At 51.3% G+C, this 24,830-nt stretch overlaps 1 protein-coding gene across 4 annotated transcripts in view; it reads left to right on the forward strand.

The window, feature by feature from the left end:
* PHKA2 (phosphorylase kinase regulatory subunit alpha 2) overlaps positions 1–24,830 on the forward strand; it is a 162,928-nt gene that overhangs the window by 92,908 nt on the left and 45,190 nt on the right. For all 4 annotated transcript variants that reach the window (XM_075335438.1, XM_075335439.1, XM_075335442.1 and 1 more), the window contains 4 exons: positions 2,297–2,375; positions 14,729–14,858; positions 24,241–24,342; positions 24,607–24,725. In XM_075335438.1, the coding sequence (XP_075191553.1) occupies positions 2,297–2,375; positions 14,729–14,858; positions 24,241–24,342; positions 24,607–24,725 (430 nt within the window). The remainder of the gene's footprint in view (positions 1–2,296; positions 2,376–14,728; positions 14,859–24,240; positions 24,343–24,606; positions 24,726–24,830) is intronic.

Consider the following 24,830-nt stretch of genomic DNA (forward strand, 5'->3'; position numbering starts at 1 on the left):
GCAATGCATCAAGATACTGCCAGAAATTTGCTATTCATGCAGTTCTTTTGGTCAGTTTTTAGGCTGAGTTCACACGTTGTGTTTTTGCAGTGTTTTTTTTCAGCCATTTTTTATGCTAATTAAAATCTACATTTACACAGTGGTCCTCAACCTTTCTTAACTTGGGAGCCATAGTCAGCTCTGAAAAGGGGTTGTGAGCCACATCCAGAGCCCCTAATACCTGTGCAATGACAGTTAAAGGAAAATTCCTATCTCCAAAATCCTATCCTAATATGTAGTAGGTATGATAATAATTATATTAGAAAATATCTCCAAATAGAAATGTAGTATAATTTTTCTGATTCACTATGTCACTTACCTTATGTGCAGGGCATTGCAGGACCTTAGGTATCCATGATTACGACCATGCATATAGTCACAATTAGTTGCTAATGGTTATAACCATGGATATCGAAGGTCCTGCAATGCCCTGCACATGAGGTAAGCTACATTGTGAATCAGGAGAACTATACTACATTTCTAATTGGAGGTATTTGCTAATATTATTCCTGCTACATGTTGGGATAGGATCTTGGAGCTGAGAGTACCTCTTTAAAGCTTTCCCATAAAAAAACAGACTGAGGCAGGATACTTGCATCCTGGGGTTCCCATCTTACCCCCATTTGGCATTCTTGCATAAAGTCTTCCCAGCTTCAAGCATCTCCTCTATCAGGCAATATCATCCTATCTCCAGCTTAACAAATTTTTCACTTAATCCCCATGGCAAGTATATGCACATCCAAATCTGATCTTCCGTGTGGTGCTACTCACAAAAGTTACCATATGTGTAGAAAAAATCTGGAGAAGACAAAAAGCACAAATGGTATATTATCCCAATGGAACGGAGAAAAAGGAGCTTGGAAAAACTCACCTTGAGGAGTTGTGAGGGTCACAACTACCATTAGAGCATAATATTGAACCACGTAGGCTGCCGCGTACCCTGTAGATACAAGGTAATAGCAAGAGGGAGAAAAGGGTAAACCGCTCTGCCGTGGAGATAAACAGGAGATGAATCCAAGGGTTAAGCGGGCTTTACACGCTACAACAAATCTAACAATGTGTCAGCGGGGTCACGTCGTAAGTGACGCACATCCGGCATCGTTAGTGTTGTTGTAGCATGTGACAGCTACGTGCGATTGAATGTAAAACCGTTCATCGCATGCATGTCGTTCATTTCCATAAAATTGCACGTCGGGTTGTTCAATGTTCCCGGGGTACCACACAACGCAGTGTGTGACACCCCAGGAACGATGAACAGATCTTACCTGCGTCCCGCGGCTCCCGCCGGCAATGCGGAATGAAAGAGGTGGGCGGGATGTTTACGTCCCGCTCATCTCCGCCCCTCCGCTTCAATTGGCCGGCCGCATTGTGACGTCGCTGTGACGCTGAACGTCCCTCCCATTCCAGGAAGTGGATGTTCGCCGCCCACATCGAGGTCGTATGGACGGGTAAGTACGTGTGACAGCAAATAATTGTTTGTGCGACACGGTCAACAAATTGAACATGTCGCATATACGTTGGGGGCGTGTCACATCGCATACGATATTGTATGCAGAATTGAAAGGTGTAAAGCAGGCTTTAATCTTCGTGATTGTTATTGTTCTGCGAGTGTCAGAGTCTAAACTGCCTCCTTCATCAGGAATCAAAAACCACTGATGTACAGTACATCCAAAAGTTACCATATGTAGACCGTCTCTTCATAAATGCTTTGTTGGACCTGGTGCAAATGTAATAAGCAAGCACACGGCCGCGTGCCACACTTCATTTACTCAAGAGCCACATGTGACTCCCAAACCACAGGTTGGGGACCCTTGTTTTACAGAACCAGCAAAAGTTAGGAGATTTCAGAAACCTCATGCACATGCTTGTTTGTTTTTTCTGACTGAATTGGAAAACTGCAGCATTTTCAAAATCCACAGCATGTCGATTCTTTCAGCATGTTTGCAGCATTTGTTTCACCCATAGAAAGCAAGGAAAGACTGAAAAAGCGCTGCAAAAAATGCAATTTGGTGAAACATGAATAGTGTACAAAGCATACATATAATCCGCACCCGAAAAACACAGAGAAAATGCTGAAAACAGGTGTTTTGAAAGCAACGTTAATACTGCTAAGAGAGCAGGTTTAGGCTGCAGAAAAAAGGAGCAAAAATGCTGCGTGTGAACATAGCCTAAAAGTGATTTCAAGCACTGGAGACCTCAAGTACTGTAATTAATCAAATACAATATATACATGCAACTAAGGTTATTTTTACCGTAGACCTTTACCCCCAGAGGAATTGGCTCATCTGATCTATGAAGCCAGTGGCCAAGATATAAGCATTGCTGTACTGACACAGGTAAGACATCATTACAGAACTGCTGTTCAGACAGGAACATTCAAACTGTGTAAAAATGTTTTATATAAAAGTTGATTTCTCTGACGCCTCATTAGGGGACACAGAACCATGGGTGTTATGCTGCCTATCCATAGGAGGACACTAAGTAGATGCAAAAAGCATAGCTCCTCCTCTGCAGTATACACCCCCTGGCCGGGCCAGGCAACCTCAGTTTTACCTTAGTGTCTGTAGGAGGCACATCCTTTCAAGGTTTTGTTATTTTTTGAGGGCGACGGTTTCCCTTAGGGACCGATCTTCCAATACCATCAACAGGCGGGAACACAGAGTGTTGCCTCCACGTACGCCCTCCTGCGACGCTGGATCCTGGGCTGCATTTTACTGGACGACGGGTCCCACAGACACCGATTTTCCAGAGCCCAGGGCAGAGGCACAATTCCTCAGCTCCTCTTTGCAGGTTGTGAGTTAATACATTGCACTTGTGTGGCCGGACACAGCAGGCTGACTCTGCTATTTCCACTGCCTGGACTGAGGCAGTGTTAAGGTGAGATCCCCCCTGATTGGTTTCCCAGACAAAGGGAGAAATACAGAGCAGGGAAGGCTCCCAGGACTGCTGAATTTACAGTGTTTATTCCCACCATAGCTGCGTGCTGGCTGGAGGAAGGGGAGTCCCTTGCTGATTGCAGGGAATCCTGCAGAGATAATCTCCCAGGGCTAATAAACTCAGTGTTTATTCCCTCTAGCTGCGTGCTGGCTGGAGGAGGGGGAGTCCCTTGCTGATTGCAGGGACTCCTGCAGAGATAATCTACTGGTAGCTATGTGCTGACTGGAGGGAGGGGGAGAAAAACTGTCACAGAGGCTCCCTTCCCGCCGTTTTTTACTGCCGACAGCAGGGGGCACACTGACTTCTTCTTGGCGCTCTTTTAGCGTTAAGCCCCGCCCCCTCGCGGGCCGCGATAAGCCCCGTTCCCCAGGAAAACGCGCAAAGATCTCCACAGAGACTCCTTCCTGAGGACACAGGGCAATCAGCTGTTTCTGGTGAGGTACACTGAAGCAAATACAATCCTTGCTTCCCACTGCTTCACTTGTAGCTCTGCATATCATTGCTCCCCCTCCTGGCATACTCCTATTAGGAACATGCAGAACTTTAAGGGTACTAAGAGTTCTAAGGCTCACGTAGTCTATTTTCTTTGTCGCTCCATTGGGAGACCCAGACAATTGGGTGTATAGCTATTGCCTCTGGAGGCCACACAAAGTATTACACTTAAAAGTGTAAGGCCCCTCCCCTTCTGGCTATACACCCCCAGTGGGATCACTGGCTCACCAGTTTTGTGCTTTGTGCGAAGGAGGCAACACATCCACGCATAGCTCCACTTTTTAGTCAGCAGCAGCTGCTGACTATGTCGGATGGAAGAAAAGAGGACACATATAGTGTCCCCGGCATGCTCCCTTCTCACCCCACTGTATGTCGGAGGTGTTTGTAAGGTTGAGGTACCCATTGCGGGTACGGCGGCAGGAGCCCACATGCTGATTCCTTCCCCATCCCTTTTTACAGGGCTCTGGGTGAAGTGGGATTTACCGGTCTCCAGGCACTGAGACCGTGCTCCATCTACAGCCCCTGGAGAAGATGCTGGATGGAGCGGAGTACATCAGGGACATGGCCCTGCTTCCTCAAGGTACTCTGTGTCCCCGTGCATTTGGCGCTCACACCGCAGCATGCTGGGTGTTGTAGTGCGCCGGGGGACATCAGCGCTGCGGCGCCTGTGCCATGGCCTCATTCAGCTTTGCTGAAGCAGGCTCACTTATGGGAATTGGTCGCGCCGGCCGCTGGGACTGCGGCGCGGCTGGCACTTGTAGTGCGCCGGGGACTTCAGCGCGGCCTGCGCTTTTACGGCGGCCGCGCTGATAACTAGAGTCCCCGGCTTTTGCGGCCTGCTTCCGTTCGTTCCCGCCCCCAGACCTGCCAGTCAGGAGAGGGGCGGGACGCTGGCCACTTCCAGGAATCGGTCACGCCGGCCGCTGGCAGCGGCGCGGCTGGCACTTGTGGTGCGCCGGGGACTTCAGCGCGGCCCGCGCTTTTACGGCGGCCGCGCTGATAACTAGAGTCCCCGGCTTTTGCGGCCTGCTTCCGTTCGTTCCCGCCCCCAGACCTGCCAGTCAGGAGAGGGGCGGGACGCTGGCCACTTCTATGAATCGGTCGCGCCGGCCGCTGGAACTGCGGCGCGGCTGGCACTTGTGGTGCGCCGGGGACTTCAGCGCGGCCCGCGCTTTTACGGCGGCCGCGCTGTTAACTCGAGTCCCCGGCTTCTGGGCCTAGTCTCCCTTCGTTACCGCCCACAGCCCTGACAGTCAGGGTAGGGGCGTGACGCTGCATAGAGCAGAGCTGAGAGCTGGAGTATGTTTTGCATACTCCACCCCTCTCACTGTGTGCACTGTGAATCCGGATTCCCGCACTTTCTCAGGCACGCCCACGGCTTCCTTCTCTACAAGGACACCGGCAGCCATTAGTGTCAGTTTCTGTATGATACAGAGACAAGTGTGGAAGACCCTGGCATTCTGATAGTCACACAATCGCTGTAACAGGCGTTAAGCAGCACCGGTGGTGCTAACCCCACTAGTGCAGAAGTGCACTTATAGATATGCTTGTACTATATACATTGCACTGTTTGGTCGCACGTTGTATATACCCTCCTGGATTATGCGGAGGAGTTATCAGCATATTCTCTGTGTAAAACAAAGGTGCAGAACCACATGTTTTTCTATACAGCTGGTACAGCATGTACGGCTATACGGCCGGCAGGTACATAGACTCCCATTGTATGCACTAATGGCCAGGGGATGAGGACGGTGTCTGCAGTATTTACTGACAGTTTTTCTGAGACTATGGCTATGATACTAGAAGCCTAGCAGTCCGGACATGTCTCTCACAATATGGGCACTGTTGAATCATTGATCCATGGCCCCCCTCAGTGTGAATAACTAACAGCTCCGGGAATGTCACACGCATCCCAGAGTCACGGCTCTGCACGGACGTCAGTCCCAGACAGCCTAAGCGGGCTCACTATGAGCGGCCTCGGTTTCATCAGGGTCCTAGCAGAAGGACTCGCTGTGTAATGAGGCGGAAGTAGCGGCTCAGGATTCTGATCCTGAGACCGCTCTCAATCTGGATACACCTGATTGTGACGCCATAGTAAATAATCTTATAGCGTCCATCTATAGAATGTGGGTTATTTCTCACAGCTCCTCCAGTGGAGGAGTCAGCTTCACGTATTTTTCTGGACCACTCTGCCTTCAGAGAGGCAGTCCAGGAACACCACGCTTATCCAGATATGCGCTTCTCCAAACGGCTTAGGATACACGTTATCCCTGTCCCCTGACTTGGTCAAGGACTGGACCCAATGTCCCGAGCGGCATCCTCCAATCTCCAGGCTTGTAGCTAGATCCATAGTTGCAGTGGGAGATGGAACTGCAAACTCAAAGATGCCACTGACAGACAGATGGATCTCTGGTCGAAAGCCATCTATGAGGCTGTCGGCGCACCGTTGGCTCCGGCATTCTCTCCCTTGGGGCACTCCAAGCTATTTCAGCTTGTCTTACACAGATTGACACGGTTACACGTACATCTGTGCCGCAGGTGGCATCCTTAACCTCTCAAATGTCTGCATTTGTTTCTTACGCGATTCAGGTTGTCCTGGACTCTGCGAACCGTGCGGCGGTAGCCTCCGCTACTCCGTGTTTTTAAGCAGAGCCTGGTCTGCTCGTTAAGTGAATGGAAGGCAGATTCTGCTTCCAAAAAAGGTTGCCTAACCAGTTGCCTTTTTCTGCTGACCGACTGTTTGGGAGCGTTGGATGTAACCATCAAACAGTCCAGGGGTAAGGATTCATCCTTTCCTCAGCCCGGACACAACAAACCCCAACAGAGCAAGAGGCAGTCGGGGTTTTCGGCCTTTTCGAGGCTCGGGCAGGTCCCATTTTTCCTCGTCCAATGTGGGCTCAAAAGGATCAGAGGAGCTAAGATTCTTAGCGGGCTCAGTCTCGCCCAAAAAAGCGACAGTCTGAAAACCCGCTTCCAAGGCGGCTTCCTCATGACTTGCGGCCTCGGTCGGTAGCAGGCTCTCCCGCCTTGGCGATATTTAGCTGCCTTAGGTCAATGACCATTGAGTGTGAGACATTCTGTCTCACGGGTACAGGATAGAGCTCACTTCTCGTCCTCCAACTCGATTCTTCAGAATTTCTCCACCTCCCGGCCGGGCCGCTGCTCTTCTGCAAACAGGGTGCACTCTATAGGCAGAAAGAGTGATGACCCCCGTTCCTCTTCAGGAACAAGGTCACGGTTTTTACCCCAAATTCTTTGCGGTACCTATAACAACGGGCCGTTCCGTCCCGTTCTGGATCTAAAAATGCTCAGCAAGCTCGTGGACACCAGGCGGTTCCGGATGGAATCCCTCCGCCATGTCATCGCCTCAAGGTCCCAAGGATATCTCCTAGCATCATTAGGCATCAAGGATGCTTATCCACACGTGCCGATTGATCCAGAGCACTAGCGTTTCTACGCTTCGTTATAGGAGACGAACACCCTCTGTTCGTAGCTCTACCTTCCGGCTAGCGACAGTCCAACTGGTCTTCGCCAAGGTCAGGGCAGCAGTAGTCACAGTCCTGCACTCTCAGGGTCACTCTGTGGTCCCGTATTTAGACGATCTACTTGTCAAGGCACTCTCTTAGGAAACATGCCAACACTGCCCGAACGTTGCGCTGGAGACTCTCTAGAGTTTTGGGTGGATCATCAACTTTTTAAAGTCAGATCCGACCCCGACCCTATCGATAACATATCTAGGCATAGAGTTTCTTACTCTCTCAGCGATAGTGAAGCTGCCGCTAGACAAACAGCATTCACTACGGGCTGCAAGCTCTTCTTTAAGAACCAGTCGCACACATTGAGACGCCTCATGCACTTCCTACGTAAGATGGTAGCAATGGAGGCAGTTCCTTTCGCGCAGTTTTACTGCGTCCACTACAATGGGACATTCTCCGCCAATGGGACGAGGAGTCGACGTCCCTCAACAGAGTCGTCGTTCTTTCTCAGGCGGCCAAGGAATCTCTACGGTGGTGGCTTCTTCTCACCTCTTGGTCAAAAAGAAGGTCCTTCCTATCCCCGTCCTGGGCGATAGTTACGACAGACGCGAGTCTATCAGGGTGGGGAGCAGTTTTTCTCCACTACAGCGCTCAGGGTACGTGGACTCAGCAAGAGTCCACTCTTCAGATCAATGTTCTTGAACACAGAGCAGTGTATCTTGCCCTACAATCCTTCCAACAGCGGCTGGAAAGCAAGCATATCCGACTTCAGTCGGACAGCTCCACAGCGGTGGCATACATCAACCACCAAGGAAGAACGCGCAACCGGCAAGCCTTCCAGGAAGTCCGGCAGGTTCTGATGTGGGTGGAAGACACGGCATCCACCATATCCACAATTCACATCCCAAGTGTGGAAACTAGAAAGCTGACTTCCTAAGTCGCTGAGGTGTGGCCGAAAGAGTATGGTCTCCTCACCCGGACGGGTTTCAGGAGATCTGGCGCCGCTGACAGAGGCCGGACGTCGATCTAATGGCGTCACGGCACAACAACAATGTGCCAGCTTCATGGCACGGTTTCACAATCATCGAGCTCTGGCGGCAAACGCCTTAGTTCAGCATTGGTCGCAGTTCCAGCTACCTTAGGTGCCACCTCTGGCATTGTTGCCCAGAGTACTGCGCTAGATCAAGACCGACTGCGGCCGCGCCATCCTCGTCGCTACAAATTGGCCGAGGATGTTGTGGTACTCGGTTCTGTGGTGCCTCACGGTAGGCTAACCGGGGGCACTACCAGACCAATCAGACTGGCTGTCTCAAGGGCCATTCTTCCATTTGAATTCTACGGCCCTCAACCGGATGGTGTGGCATTGAGTCCTGGAACCTAGTGTCGTCAGGATTACCTCAGGACGTGGTTGCCACCATGAGACAGGCTAGCATACCAACGTCCGCCAAGATTGACCACAGGACGTGGAAGATGTTCTTATCTCGGTGCTCGGCGCAGGGTGTTTCTCCCTGGCCGGTTGCATCGTCTATGTTTCCTTCCTTCCTGCAATCTAGGTAGGAAAATGGGTTGTCGCTCAGTTCCCTTTAGGGACAAGTCTCAGCGCTATCTGTATTTTTTCAGAAACGACGACTTCCTCAGGTACGCACGTTCCTACGGGGAGTTTGTCTTCTCAGCACTCCGTACAAGCGGCCGTTAGAGCCCTGAGATCTGAACAAGGTTCTAATTGCTCTCCAGATGCCGCCTTTCGAGCCTTTGAAGGATGTCTCCCTTCCCGTTTTTCACGGGAAGTGGCCTTCTAGTAACGGTCTCGTCTCTTAGGAGAGTTTCCGAGCTAGCAACGCTCTCATACAAACTCCCTTCCTGGTCCTTCACCAGGACAGGGTAGTTCTGCGTCCGGTTCCGGAATTTCTCCCTAAGGTGGTATCCCATTTTCATATCAATCAGGATATCACCTCACCTTCTTTGTGTCCTCGTCCAGTCCATCAATTTCAGAAAGATTTGCATCTGTTGGTTCTGGTGAGAGCACTCAGGTTCTACTTCCCGCATGGCGCTCCTGCGCCACCCGGATGCACTCTTTGTCCTTGTCGCTGGTCGGCGTAAACAGACGCAAACTTCCAGATCCACCCTTGCTCGGGGGCTCGAGGAACCAATTCTTGAAACCTACAGTTCTACTGGGCTTCTGGTTCTCTCAAGGCCGAAGGCCCATTCTACCAGAGCCGTGGGTGCATCCTGGGCATTACGGCACCAGGCTACGGCTCAGCAGGTGTGTCAGGCACCCACCTGGTCGAGTCTACTTACTTTTACCAAGCATTATCAGATGCATACCTACGCTTCGGCAGACGCCAGCCTAGGTAGATAAGTCATTCAGGCGGCGGTTGGCCACCTGTAGGAGAGGGCCGTTTGACGGCCCTATCATGAGGTATTCTTTTACCCACCCAGGGATTGCTTTTGGACATCCCAATTGTCTGGGTCTCCCAATGGAGCGACAAAGAAGAAGGGAATTTTGTTTACTTACCGTAAATTCCTTTTCTTCTAGCTCCAATTGGGAGACCCAGCACCCGCCCTGTTTTCTCGGGGTTTTTCTGTTTTTTCGGGTACACATGTTGTTCATGTGGTATGGTTCAGTTCTCCGATGTTTCCTCGGATTGAATTGGTCTTTAAACCAGTTATTGGCTTTCCTCCTTCTTGCTTTGGCACTAAAACTGGTGAGCCAGTGATCCCACTGGGGGTGTATAGCCAGAAGGGGAGGGGCCTTACACTTTTAAGTGTAATACTTTGTGTGGCCTCCAGAGGCAATAGCTATACACCCAATTGTCTGGGTCTCCCAATTGGAGCTAGAAGAAAAGGAATTTACGGTAAGTAAACAAAATTCCCTTCATTCAGCCTGTACTGCCTGCCACGCTGAGCGCCACGTAAACACACCTCTTCTCTCTGTGAGTCGTGTGCCCCTAAAGCCCCCCAAGATCCCCCCGCCACCACCGCCGCAACCGTCAGCACAGAGCCTAGGGCTCCCAGCCCACCGGAATGGGCACAGTTTCTGACCCAATCCATGGAAAAACTGTCAGAGAACCTGGTGCTGGCTATGCAATGTCGTCCTCTACACCCTTCTGGGTCCCTGGACGGAATGCAGCCTGAGGATACCCCTATGGAGGATTCTTCTGAGGTAATCCGGGCCCATGCTTCACCGGTTGCAGGGATCAGGAAAAGAGCACACGGCTGGGTGTCTCCAGCACTCTCTCATGGCCCCCACGGCTCTCCCTCGGGAGCACACAGGGCAGGCTCTCCCACACGCTCCACAGCTTCTGAAGAGCTGGAGGAGGGAGAATTCTGTTTGTACCAGGATGATTCCTTGGTTTCACCCTCCCCAGATGATCAAACTGCAATAGACTAGACTCCCTTTTAGCAGCAATCAACCAAACTCTGCATGTGGAGGATCCCCCATCCACTACCACTGACCATGTGGTCTCCTTTAAGAGGGCAAGGAAACCCCAAAGGTTTTCGCTGATCACCCAGAGTTTCAGGATATCCTCACAAAGCAAAGGGAGAAGCCTGACAGGCGCTTCGGTAACCGTAAACTCATGGAGGCCCGGTACCCTTTTGCCTCACCTGCCCCTAAGGGCTGGGCCGATCCGCCCTCGGTCGACCCCCCGGTCTCCCGCCTTGCCACAAAGACGCTCCTGTCTTTACCCGATGGCTCCTCCACGAAGGACCCGACAGACAGACAGGTGGAGCACCTCGTCTGCTCTGCCTTTGAGGCTGCGGGTTCCTCCCTTTCGCCCTCCCTTGCCTCTGTGTGGGTCGCAAAGGCGATCTCGGTCTGGGCAGAATCCCTTAACACTTCGCTTGAGGAATCCCAGTTCCCTCATACCGTCACAGAGGTAACAGCTGAAAGTGCCGCTGCGGCGGAGTACCTCATGCAGGCCTCCATTGATGTTGCTACCTGCGCAGATTTTGCCGCCTCAAATACCATAGCCATCCGTAGAGCTCTCTGGCTCCGACAATGGCGAGCGGACTCTGCTTCCAAGAAGTCTCTCACGGGCCTTCCCTTTTTTCCAGACCGATTGTTTGGCGAACGTCTGGACAAGCTAATTTCTGACGCCACAGGAGGAAAACGTACCTCCCTCCCCCAGCTGAAGCCCAGTACGACCTTCACCAGACGTCCACAGTCCTCGTTCCGCTCCTTTCGGAACTCATTTGGTTGGTCGACATCCCACTCTGCCCCCGCCACTAGCCACTGACTACGCAGGTACCGACCTTCTCAGCTCTCCCCGAAACCCACTTCGTCATGGCAGCCTAGACCGAAACAGTCCAGGACTAGGGAGACTCGTCCACGACGTTTTCCCCCCTCAATGCTCCTTTGGCGCCCAGGAAGACACACTCATTGTAGGAGGTCGACTGCGGCTTTTTCAACACATCTGGGCTGCCGCCTCAGACGACAAATGGGTGCAAGACCTTGTGTCTTCCGGTTACCACATAGAATTTCGGACCAGACCCCCGAGTCTGTTCCTTCTCTCAAACCCCCCAAAGACTCGAAAACGACGCGAGGCCTTTTTCTCAGCAATCCACTCGCTCCAAACAGCAGGAGTGATAATACCCGTCCCGGACGACAAGAAGTTCAGGGGTTTTTATTCCAACCTCTTTGTGGTCCCCAAAAAGGATGGGTCATTTCGACCCATCCTGGACCTCAAACACCTGAACAAACATGTGCACGTACGGAGATTCAGAATGGAGTCCCTAAGGTGCATTATTGCATCCATGGTCAAAGGGGAATTCCTCGCCCCATAGATATCAAGGACGCGTACCTGCACATACCCTACTGCACCAAGGGTCTTCACCAAAGTCATGGCGGCCGCCATGAGCGTCCTTCACGCCAGGGGAGTAGTCGTTCTCCCTTACTTGGACGACCTCCTCATCAAGGCTCCCTCCTTCCGTGACTGCTCAACCAGCGTACAGATCACCGTGGACACCCTATCCCGCTTAGGGTGGCTACTGAATCTAGACAAATCATCCCCGGTCCCAGCACGATCCATCACCTTCCTGGGCATGTCCCTGGACACCCGTCGGGGCTTGATCTATCTCCCTCAGGACAAGGCGATCGCTCTTCAACAAGCGGTACGCTGCCTTCTACGTCCTCCGTCTCGCTCCATTTGATTCAGCATGAAGGTGCTCGGCAGGATGGTGGCGGCTATGGAGGCAGCACCTTTTGCTCAACTGCACCTCCGCCCACTGCAGCTAGCCCTTCTAGCTGCCTGGGACAAGAGCCCCTTCTCCCTGGACAAACATCTTCACCTGACGCCTTCAGTCATGTATGCACTCCGCCGGTGGCTTCGGTCCTCATCCCTATCGAAGGGGAGATCTTTTCTCCCAGTGAACTGGCTGGTCCTGACCACGGACGCCAGCCTCTTAGGCTGGGGAGCAGTGTACCGGCACCACACTGCTCAAGGACGTTGGACATCCCAGGAGTCTTCCCTACCCATAAACATCCTGGAAATCCGCGCGATCTTCCTCGCGCTCAGGGCGTTCTGCCCTCTGCTAGCGGGTCGTCAGATTCGAGTCCAATCGGACAATGCAACAGCTGTAGCCTATATCAATCGGCAGGGGGGCACCCGCAGCAAAGCGGCTTATCTCAAGGCCCACAAGATCCTCAGCTGGGCCGAATCGACGGGGTCAGTGATATCAGCGGTACACATACTGGGGGTAGAGTACTGGGCAGCAGACTTTCTAAGTCGCCAAGGCCTGGCCGCCGGAGAATGGTCTCTCAACCCAGAAGTGTTTCTACACATCTGCAGTCGCTGGGGCACACCAGACGTGGATCTAATGGCCTCAAGGTTGAACGCAAAGGTACCCGCGTTGATAGCCAGGTCACGCGACCCGCAGTCCATCGGCACGGGTGCTCTAGTATGCTCCTGGCACCACTTCCGCCTGCCTTACATATTTCCACCTCTACCCCTGCTGCCGCGGGTAATCAGGAAGATCAAGGCAGAGGGAGTCCCGGTGATACTGATAGCACCGGACTGGCCCAGGCGCGCCTGGTACGCCGAATTAGTACAAATGCTCACAGAGGTACCGTGGCGCCTTCCAGACATCCCAGACTTGCTGACCCAAGGGCCCATTTCCCATCAGAACTCCAGAGCCCTGAAGCTGACGGCATGGCCATTGAGACCTGGGTATTAACAGGAGCGGGATTCTCCCCCGCGGTTATTTCCACCATGATCAGCGCCGAAAGCCTGTTTCATCCCGCATTTACCACCGTACATGGAAAATCTTCTTTTCATGGTGCAGGGAAACTAACGTCCAGCCTATGCCTCTGGCCATCCCCAAAATTCTCGACTTTCTGCAGTCTGGCTTGCAAGCGGGGTTGGCTCTCAGTTCCCTTAAAGGGCAGGTCTCAGCGCTCTCAATCTTCTACCAATGCCGCCTGGCTCAAAAACCGCAAGTCAAGACCTTCCTCCAGGGCGTTTCCCATCTAGTTCCCCCGTACAAACGGCCGCTGGACCCATGGGACCTCAATCTCGTTCTGGAAGGTCTCCAGAGGTCTCCCTTTGAACCTCTCAAGGAATCCTCCCTTGCTCTTCTGTCCTGGAAGGTAACATTCCTGGTGGCAATTACGTCCATCAGACGGGTTTCGGAGCTGGCAGCACTCTCTTGCCTCGAGCCTTTTCTGATCTTTCACCAGGACAAGGTGGTTCTGCGCCCCCTTCCGGATTTTCTTCCAAAGGTTCCTACCCCGTTTCATTTGAACGAGGACATTGTTCTGCCTTCCTTTTGTCCACACCCAGCTCATAGGGTGGAAAGGTCTCTGCATTCGTTAGACCTCGTCAGAGCTCTCAGATATTACATATCCAGGACAGCCCCCTTTAGGAAAACGGACTCTTTGTTCGTCTTCCCTGAGGAGCCTAAGAAGGGACAGGCAGCTTCAAAGGCAACTCTGGCTCGCTGGATTTGCTCTGCGATCCATGAAGTCTACCGCTTGCAACTCAAGCCCATTCCTTGTGGGCTGCGGGCTCATTCCACGCGAGCAGTTGGCCCTTCGTGGGCCATTCGGCATCAGGCTTCAGTGGAACAGGTGTGTAAGGCTGCGACCTGGTCTAGCCTACATACTTTTTCAAAGCATTACAGAGTCCATACCCAGGTTTCAGCTGAGGCAAATCTGGGTAGGAAAATTCTGCAAACGGCAGTAGAGCACCTCTCTCAGTAGGCGCTCCAGGCTGTCTGGGACTGGTTCCTAGTCCTTGGGTTGTGTTGCCTTCTTTTATTTTTTCCCACCCATGGACTGCTTTAGGACGTCCCATAGTCCTGTGTCCCCCAATGAGGCGTCAGAGAAAAACGGATTTTTGTATACTCACCGTAAAATCGTTTTCGGTTAGCCATCAATGGGGGACACAGCACCCACCCTGTTGCCCTGTTGGGCCTTGGTTCTCTCAGTACCTTATTTGGTTATTACTCTTTTTTCTCATGTTCCTCTGTTGAGATAAGTTTTTACTGTTTTTTTCTTCTACTGCTTGTGTACTAAAACTGAGGTTGCCTGGCCCGGCCAGGGGGTGTATACTGCAGAGGAGAAGCTAATGCTTTTTGCATCTACTTAGTGTCCTCCTATGGATAGGCAGCATAACACCCATGGTCCTGTGTCCCCCAATGATGGCTAAGAGAAAACGATTTTATGGTGAGTACACAAAAATCCGTTTTTTACCTCTTATAAATACATTGTAAAGAATCCAGTAATTGTAAAACTAATGTGAAAACCAATAATACAGAAGAATAACACAGTTCTGACGTTTTCCTAGGAGATAATGCTGTATTTGGCCATGTATGTCAGATCTCAGCCCAGTCTATTTGGAGAGATGCTCAGACTCCGTATTGGCCTTATCATTCAGGTTATGGCCACAGAGCTGGCACGCAGCCTGAACTGCTCAGGTTAGTTGTCTCTGTTTATTAGTTATCACTGTATATATTTTATGCACTGCTGGATATATGCATGTATAATAGCTGAACTTGGGGGGCTAATGTTCACAATACAAACCATAGGTATTAAATATTCAATTGTGCATTTGTTTTAAGTTTGAGATGACCCAGGAACCTTTCAATGTAGAATACACATTCAATAAAAGTTATACAAACCCACAGGCTTCAGTCAACCGAACATCTATGTTGTGGAACATATGGACTAGGCGGTTGGAATTCATTCTCCCTATCCTTTTGTTCGGTGGAGGCTCTTACCCAGGGAAAACAGGTCCAGCTGAGTTTTCTAGTGTTTGGCAAATAATAGTATTGTCTAAAGGGCCCGTTACACGCGTCGATTTATCGGGAGATATTTCGTCGGGGTCACGGATTCCGTGACGTACATCCGGCATCGTTTGCGACGTCATTGCGTGTGACACCTATGAGCGACTCTGAACTATCGCAAATAGGATGAAAATCGTGGATCGTTGACACGCCGTTCATTGTTAAAAAATTGTTTGTTTTGGGCAAGCAGCCGACATATTGCTCCGTTTGACACCCTGCCAACATCGAACAACATTCAAACGACCGCCTGGGTCCAACAATATATCGTTGATCACTGATGCGTCGATTTTGAGATTGTTACGTGTGACAGCAAATAAACGACCTATAATCGATACCGGCAAATCGTAAATACGATCTGGGCGTGTCACGTCGCACATGCGATCTTCAGGTAAATTGTAGCGTGTAACGGGCCCTTTAGGCTGGCCATACTCGTTAGACAGTCAAACAATGCAACCACCAAACGTGCGGCCAACAGCAATCTCAGCTGATACTTCATACACAGTAGCGCTCGTTCAGCCAAGTGATCCTGTGTTCTTTATGAGAAAGCTGCCAACTGACACATTAACTGGCAGCTTATCTCATGGCGACCAATACGATCGGCAGGATGAAATCGGACATGTGTGATTAACATCTCACCTGACACAGGAGCGCCAGCTTGGCTTAGTGATACTATGTTCTCTATGAGAGAGTTGCCGTCTCATTGGCCAGAAGCTTATCTCATGGTGAACAATGCGATCGGCAGTCTCAAATTAGACAAGCGTGATCAAAATCTCTTCTGACCGTTAGTTGGTTGGGCCCTATATACATTAGACCAGGGGTGGGCAATTAATTTTCCCATGGGGCCGCATGAGAAATTGGGATGGTTTTTGAGGGCCGGACTAATATAATTAACTCAGTTTTACCCAATACTGTATACAGTATATATACTATCCCTTCATATACAAACAGTAAGTTACGGACTGTGTGACCCCTCGTGGCCCTGCACGCACACATGTCCGTTTTTTCTCCGGCAGCACGGGTGTCACACGGACCGCACACAGATGTGATCTGTGTGACATCAGTGTGACAAGTACCAGAGAAAACACGGGTCTTTTTAATAAAAAGATTTTCTATATTTACCTCTCTCCAGCGCTGCTGTCTCTGGCTCTGCTGTCTCTGGCTCTGCTGCCTCCCACTCCTTATCGCTGGTAATTATACTCACTGAATATTCACTGCAGTGAGCAGCTGGAAGCAGGGACAGCGCTGGGGACCGCATCGCTGTGTGAGTATACAGGTGTGTGTGTTGAGAACCTGGAAGCCGGAGCATCTCGGGGACTCGTTACAGTTCCCAATGAACTCTGATGAACCCATGAAGCTGTAGCGTGGGCGTCGCAGGGTGGTCATCAGAGTTCATTGGAATCTCTGATGACCTCCTGGAGGTCACTGTGCTTGCAGAATACTCACCTTTCTTTTTCGCTCCTAATTGGGAGACCCAGACAATTGGGTGTATAGCTACTGCCTCCGGAGGCCGCACAAAGTACTACACTTAAAAGTGTAAGGCCCCTCCCCTTCTGGCTATACACCCCCCCGTGGGAGCACGGGTCCCTCAGTTTTTTGCTTTGTGCGAAGGAGGTCAGACACGCACGCATAGCTCCACTATTTAGTCAGCAGCAGCTGCTGACTATGTCGGATGGAAGAAAAGAGGGCCCATACAGGGCCCCCAGCATGCTCCCTTCTCACCCCACTTTCTGTCGGTGGTGCTTGTTAAGGTTGAGGTACCCATTGCGGGTACGGAGGCTGGAGCCCACATGCTGATTCCTTCCCCATCCCCATTAGGGCTCTGGGCGAAGTGGGATTTTACCGGTCTCCAGGCACTGAGACCGTGCTCCATCCGCAGCCCCTGGAGAAGCCGCTGGATATGGAGCTGAGTATCGTCAGGGAGATGGCCCTGCTCCGTCAAGGTACTCTGTGTCCCCGTGCATACGCGCGCACACCGCAGCATTGCTGGGTGTGTTAGTGCGCCGGGGACAACAGCGCTGCTGCGCTTGTGCCATTTCCTCACTTCAGCTTAGCTGAGTGGGTAGACTCACGGAGAACGGTCGCGCCGGCCGCTGGGACTGCGACGCGGCTGGGACTTGTGGTGCGCCGGGGACTTCCGCGCTGACCGTGCATATATCACGGCCGCGCTTATTACTACAGTCCCCGGCTTTTGCGGCCTAGTTCGTTCGTTCCCGCCTCCGCACCTGCCAGTCAGGAGGAGGGCGGGACGCTGTACAGAGCATCAGCGCTGAGGGCTGGAGTCTTTTTTACATACTCCAGCCCTCACACCAGGCACAGTAGGACGCAGTTTCCCGCACTTTGTTTGTGGCACGCCCACGGTCCGCCCCTCGTCACTGAACGCCGGCAGCCATTCCTGCCTGCACGCTGAGCTGCAGAGGGGAGACGGGGAGACCCAGACACGGGATTCTACGGCCTCATACCCGCTGTTCAGCGGGCGGTAAGCAGCCCTCAAGGGCTCACCCCCACTTGTGCCGTTTGTATACTGAGTATTTTGTGTTTGCAAATACTTTGTACTGTACGGTCGCTGGTGATTCTCGGCTATATACCCTCCTAGATTACAAGGAGGCAACAGCATGTCGTCCGCAAAACGCAAGGGTGCCAAGGCACAGACATTATATGCTGCCTGTACCGCATGTGGGGCTGCTCTACCGGCAGGTTCCACTGACCCCCATTGTGTGCAGTGCTCGGCCCCTGTGCAACTTGCACAGCCGGGGCCTCTGCTGGACGTGACCCAGAGTGTACCACCTGTGAATGCTGTCCAGGTGACAGGAACGGAGTTTGCAGCTTTTGCTGACAGATTGTCTATGACCATGTCAAAGATTCTTGAAACATTGCAGTCTAGACCAGTAACTCAGACCATGGACACTGTGGCATCATTGCTCCCTGGTCCCCCTCAGCTGGAACACTTCCAAGCTCCGGGGGTGTCACATGCACCCCAGGGTGACGATTCTGACTCAGACAACAGTCCCAGACAACCTAAGCGGGCTCGTTATGAGGGGCCCTCAACTTCGTCTCACTGGTCAGGATCCCAGCGGGACGAATCTATGGGTGATGAGGCGGATGTAACTGATCAAGATTCTGATCCTGGGACCGCTCTCAATCTGGATACACCGGATGGTGACGCCATAGTGAATGATCTTATAGCGTCCATCAATAGGATGTTAGATATTTCCCCGCCAGCTCCTCCTGCGGAGGAGGCAGCTTCACAGCAGGAGAAATTCCATTTCAGATATCCCAAGCGTAAATTAAGCACTTTTCTGGACCACTCTGACTTTAGAGATGCAATCCAGAAACACCACGCTTATCCTGAGAAGCGGTTTTCTAAACGGCTTAAAGATACACGCTATTCTTTTCCCCCTGACGTGGTCAAGGGTTGGACCCAGTGTCCCAAGGTGGACCCTCCAATCTCCAGGCTTGCAGCTAGATCTTTAGTTGCAGTAGAAGATGGAGCGGCACTTAAAGATGCCACTGACAGGCAGATGGAGCTCTGGCTGAAATCCATCTATGAAGCTATTGGAGCGTCGTTGGCGCCAGCTTTTGCAGCCGTATGGGCACTCCAAGCCATTTCAGCTGGGCTTATACAAGTCGACTCGGTCACACGTACATCTGCCCCGCAGGTGGCACCATTGACCTCTCAAATGTCTGCATTCGCGTCTTACGCGATTAATGCTGTCCTGGACTCTACGAGCCGTACGGCGGTGGCGTCAGCCAACTCCGTGGTTTTGCGCAGAGCCCTGTGGTTGAGAGAATGGAAGGCAGATTCTGCTTCCAAGAAGTGCTTAACCAGTTTGCCTTTTTCTCGTGACCGATTGTTTGGGGAGCGTTTGGATGAAATCATTAAACACTCCAAGGGTAAGGACTCATCCTTACCTCAACACAGACAAAACAAGCCCCAACAAAGGAGGGGTCAGTCTGGTTTTCGGTCCTTTCGAGGCTCAGGCAGGTCCCAATTCTCCTCGTCCAAAAGGACTCAAAAGGATCAGAGAGGCTCAGATTCTTGGCGGACTCAGTCACGCCCAAAAAAGACAGCGAAGAACCGTTACCAAGACGGCTTCCTCATGACTTTCAGCCTCCTCTCTCCGCATCCTCGGTCGGTGGCAGGCTCTCCCGCTTTGGCGACATTTGGCTGTCACAGGTCAAAGACCGTTGGGTGAGGGACATTCTGTCTCACGGGTACAGGATAGAGTTCAGCTCTCGTCCTCCAACTCGTTTCTTCAGAACTTCCCCACCGCCCGACCGAGCCGATGCTCTGCTGCAGGCGGTGGCCGCTCTAAAGGCGGAAGGAGTGGTGACTTCCGTTCCTCTTCAGGAACAAGGTCACGGTTTTTACTCCAATCTGTTTGTGGTGCCAAAGAAGGACGGGTCCTTTCGGCCCGTCCTGGATCTAAAGTTGCTCAACAAACACGTAACAACCAGGAGGTTCCGGATGGAATCTCTACGCTCCGTCATAGCCTCAATGTCTCAAGGAGATTTCTTAGCATCAATAGACATCAAAGATGCTTATCTTCACGTGCCGATTGCGCCAGAGCATCAGCGTTTTCTACGCTTCGTTATAGAAAGCGAACACCTGCAGTTCGTAGCGTTACCTTTCGGGCTGGCAACAGCCCCTCGGGTCTTCACCAAGGTCATGGCAGCAGTAGTAGCTGTCCTGCACTCGCAGGGTCACTCCGGGATCCCGTATTTGGACGATCTACTTATAAAGGCACCCTCTCAAGAGGCATGCCAACACAGTCTGGACGTGGCACTGAAGACTCTCCAGAGTTTCGGGTGGATTATCAACTTTTCAAAGTCAAATCTAACCCCGACCCAATCACTAACATATCTTGGCATGGAGTTTCATACTCTCTCAGCGATAGTGAAGCTTCCACTGGACAAGCAGTGCTCTCTGCAGACAGGGGTGCAATCTCTCCTGCAGAACCAGTCCCACTCCTTGAGGCGCCTCATGCATTTCCTAGGGAAGATGGTGGCAGCAATGGAAGCAGTCCCTTTCGCGCAGTTTCATCTGCGCCCTCTACAATGGGACATTCTCCGCCAATGGGACGGGAAGTCGACGTCCCTCGACAGGGATGTCTCCCTCTCTCAGGCAGCCAAGGACTCTCTCCGATGGTGGCTTCTTCCCACCTCATTGTCAAAAGGAAAGTCGTTCCTACCCCCATCCTGGGCGGTGGTCACGACAGATGCGAGCCTATCAGGGTGGGGAGCAGTGTTTCTTCACCACAGGGCTCAGGGTACGTGGACTCAGAGAGAGTCCACCCTTCAGATCAATGTTCTGGAAATCAGAGCAGTCTATCTTGCTCTGCGAGCCTTCCAACAGTGGCTGGAGGGCAAGCAGATCCGGATTCAGTCGGACAATTCCACAGCGGTGGCGTACATCAACCACCAAGGGGGAACACGCAGTCGGCAAGCCTTTCAAGAAGTCCGGCGGATTCTGACGTGGGTGGAAAACACAGCATCCACCATATCCGCAGTTCACATCCCAGGCGTGGAAAACTGGGAAGCAGACTTTCTCAGTCGCCAGGGCATGGACGCAGGGGAATGGTCCCTTCACCCGGACGTGTTTCAGGAGATCTGTCGCCGCTGGGGGATGCCGGACGTCGACCTGATGGCGTCACGGCACAACAACAAGGTCCCGGTTTTCATGGCACGGTCTCACGATCACCGAGCTCTGGCGGCAGACGCCTTAGTTCAGGATTGGTCGCAGTTCCGACTACCTTATGTGTTTCCACCTCTGGCATTGTTGCCCAGAGTGCTCCGCAAAATCAGGTCCGACTGCCGTTGCGCCATTCTCGTCGCTCCAGACTGGCCAAGGAGGTCGTGGTACCCGGATCTGTGGCATCTTACGGTAGGACAACCGTGGGCGCTACGAGGCCGTCCAGACTTGCTGTCTCAAGGGCCGTTTTTCCATCTGAATTCTGCGGCCCTGAACCTGACTGTGTGGCCATTGAGTCCTGGATCCTAGGGACCTCAGGTTTATCTCATGATGTTGTTGCCACCATGAGACAGGCTAGGAAACTATCCTCCGCCAAGATCTACCACAGAACGTGGAAGATATTCTTATCTTGGTGCTCCGCTCAGGGAGTTTCTCCCTGGCCATTTGCATTGCCTATTTTTCTTTCCTTCCTGCAGTCTGGGTTGGAAAAAGGTTTGTCGCTTAGCTCCCTTAAAGGACAAGTCTCTGCGCTATCCGTATTCTTTCAGAAGCGCCTGGCGCGACTTCCTAAGGTACGCACGTTCCTGCAAGGGGTTTGTCATATCGTTCCCCCTTACAAGCGGCCATTGGAACCCTGGGATCTGAACAAGGTTCTAATTGCTCTCCAGAAGCCACCTTTCGAGCCTATGAAGGAGATTTCCTTTTCTCGGCTTTCACAGAAAGTGGCTTTTCTGGTGGCGGTCACGTCTCTTCGGAGAGTGTCAGAGCTGGCGGCGTTATCTTGCAAATCTCCCTTCCTGGTGTTTCACCAAGACAAGGTAGTACTGCGTCCAATTCCAGAGTTTCTTCCCAAGGTGGTATCTTCCTTTCATCTCAATCAGGATATCACTTTACCATCTTTGTGTCCGCATCCAGTTCACCAATTTGAAAAGGGTTTGCATCTGTTGGACCTGGTGAGAGCACTCAGGATCTACATTTCCCGCACGGCGCCTCTGCGCCGTTCGGATGCACTCTTTATCCTGGTCGCTGGTCAGCATAAAGGGTCGCAAGCTTCCAAATCCACCCTTGCGCGGTGGATCAAGGAACCAATTCTTCACGCCTACCGTTCTGCTGGGCTTCCGACTCCTTCTGGACTGAAGGCCCATTCTACCAGAGCCGTGGGTGCGTCCTGGGCATTACGGCATCAGGCTACGGCTCAGCAGGTGTGCCAGGCGGCTACCTGGTCGAGTCTGCACACTTTTACCAAGCATTATCAGGTGCATACCTACGCTTCGGCGGATGCCAGCCTAGGTAGACAAGTCCTGCAGGCGGCGGTGGCCCACCTGTAAGAAAGGGCTGCCTGACAGCCCGATCACGAGGTATTCTTTTACCCACCCAGGGACTGCTTTTGGACGTCCCAATTGTCTGGGTCTCCCAATTAGGAGCGAAAAAGAAGAAGGGAATTTTGTTTACTTACCGTAAATTCCTTTTCTTCTAGCTCCAATTGGGAGACCCAGCACCCGCCCTGTTTTTTCTTAGGGTATTTGTTTTTCGGGTGCACATGTTGTTCATGTTGATAAGTTACGTTCTCCGATATTGTTTATCGGATTGAATTTGTTTTTGAAACAGTTATTGGCTTTCCTCCTTCTTGCTTTTGCACTAAAACTGAGGGACCCGTGCTCCCACGGGGGGGTGTATAGCCAGAAGGGGAGGGGCCTTACACTTTTAAGTGTAGTACTTTGTGCGGCCTCCGGAGGCAGTAGCTATACACCCAATTGTCTGGGTCTCCCAATTGGAGCTAGAAGAAAAGGAATTTACGGTAAGTAAACAAAATTCCCTTCGTCCCTGCGGTGATGTCCTCAACGGTGCTGTGCCCGGTGCTGTCATCGCGATGCTCCAGCTTCCAGGTCCTGAGTGTGGTGAATAATCAATGACTGAGCGGTGGTCAGGACCACTCGCAGTTACGGGCTTTCTCTCTCTCTCTCTCTCTCTCTCTCTCTAAAATATATATATATATATATATATATATATATATATATATATATACATATATATATATATATAAATATTTACATGTGTATGTATATATATATATATATATATATATATATATATACACACACACACACCCTATATACATATATACACAAACAATATACTACATCACTACACCCTCATATACACCTGTAATATACATCACTAGACCCTCATATACACCTGTAATATACATCACTACACCCCCATATACACCTGTAATATACATCACTACACCCCCATATACACCTGTAATATACATCACTACACCCCCATATACATCACTGCACCCCCATATATACCTGTAATATACATCACTACACCCCTTTATACACCTGGAATATACATCACTACACCCCCATATACATCACTGCACCCCCATATATACCTGTAATATACATCACTGCACCCCCATATATACCTGTAATATATATCACTACACTCCTATATACACCTGTAATATACATCACTACATCCACATATACATCACTAGACCCCTATATACTACACCTGTAAAACTACATTGCATTATACTACATCACTACACCCAAATATTACTCACCAGTTACCACTCCCCCCATTGTCCCCTCAGGTTACTAGTCACCACTCACCTTTCCCTCCTCAGGCACCTCCGTACGGGCTCCCGCTGACATCCTTCTTCTCTTGTACGGCCCCCCGCTGAGCTGCTTCCTCTCTCCATTGAGGCCCCGGCTGCTGCATCTTCTTCTCCTGCCGGGCGGGAACTTTTCAAATGACACACACGTGTGCCGTATTGACGACATCAGGGCGCGCGCGTGTGTGTCACAGAGAAAGTGCCAGCAGGCAACAGAGGACAGATTCCTGCGTTCCGCTGCTGCACTGTGTGTGCGGCGCTGCAGGATCTGTCTTCTGTTCCCTGCACGCCGGCACGCAGCGTGTGATGAGGGCAATCTGACCACGGGCCGCCCGGAGCCTGGAGCTCCGAACAACAGGTCAGATTGCCCTCATCAGTGACCGGCCAGCAAGGACGCCCTGAACCAGGCGGGCTGGTCACAGAGAGTAGGCGGGCCGGAAGTGGCCTGCGGGCCGACCCTTGCCCAGGTCTGCATTAGACTGTCTCCGAACCTGCCAATGTCAGCAAATATAAATGGCATAGTCTATTGTGTATCGGGGTTAAAATGTGTATGACCAACTGTAGACATCCCAGTTCATCTGCCTCCACCCATTTACCATTTATAGTCTATTTTGCCAACCCCTTGCCCTCCCAGTACTGTATCAGATCATCTCTACTCTTCTGGTCCATAGAATCCACTTTTTGACCTTTATTTTCAGGTGAAGAAGCGTCGGAAAGTTTGATGAGTCTTAGCCCTTTCGACATGAAAAATCTTCTTCATCACATTTTGAGCGGGAAAGAGTTTGGTGTGGAACGTAGTAGTAAGTGAGATCTGAACATTTAGCGTAATGGATACATATGATAAATTACTATACATTGGTCCCTCAAGTTATGGCCTCGGCTTAAGCATATTTTCAACTCACGATGGTATTTCCTGGACAATTGTAACTTGAAACCATGTTTCAATGGCAGCTAGATCAAATACGGGGAAGATTCAACCAGTAAAGGCTGTGTAGTAGCTTTGTCTAAAAAGTAGTGAAAAGTGAAGTTAGTTCAGATTTCAAATTTCTTTCTTGTTTGTTTAGTGCGACCAATAGAGTCGAGTGTGACTAGTCCAGCAATCTCCATTCATGAGATGGGACACACGGGAGCCACCAAGACCGAGAGGACTGGTATCAATCGGCTACGGACTGAAATGAAACAGGTGAGTTTTGTATTACCTAAACTAGAGATTCATATAAAGCTACTCCCAGCAGTAGCAATACGGATGTATCAGAGATTGTTGACCAGAATTGTAATTTTGAAAAAA

The sequence above is a fragment of the Anomaloglossus baeobatrachus genome, chromosome 2, assembly GCF_048569485.1.
Source record: "Anomaloglossus baeobatrachus isolate aAnoBae1 chromosome 2, aAnoBae1.hap1, whole genome shotgun sequence".
Lineage (NCBI taxonomy): Eukaryota > Metazoa > Chordata > Amphibia > Anura > Aromobatidae > Anomaloglossus > Anomaloglossus baeobatrachus.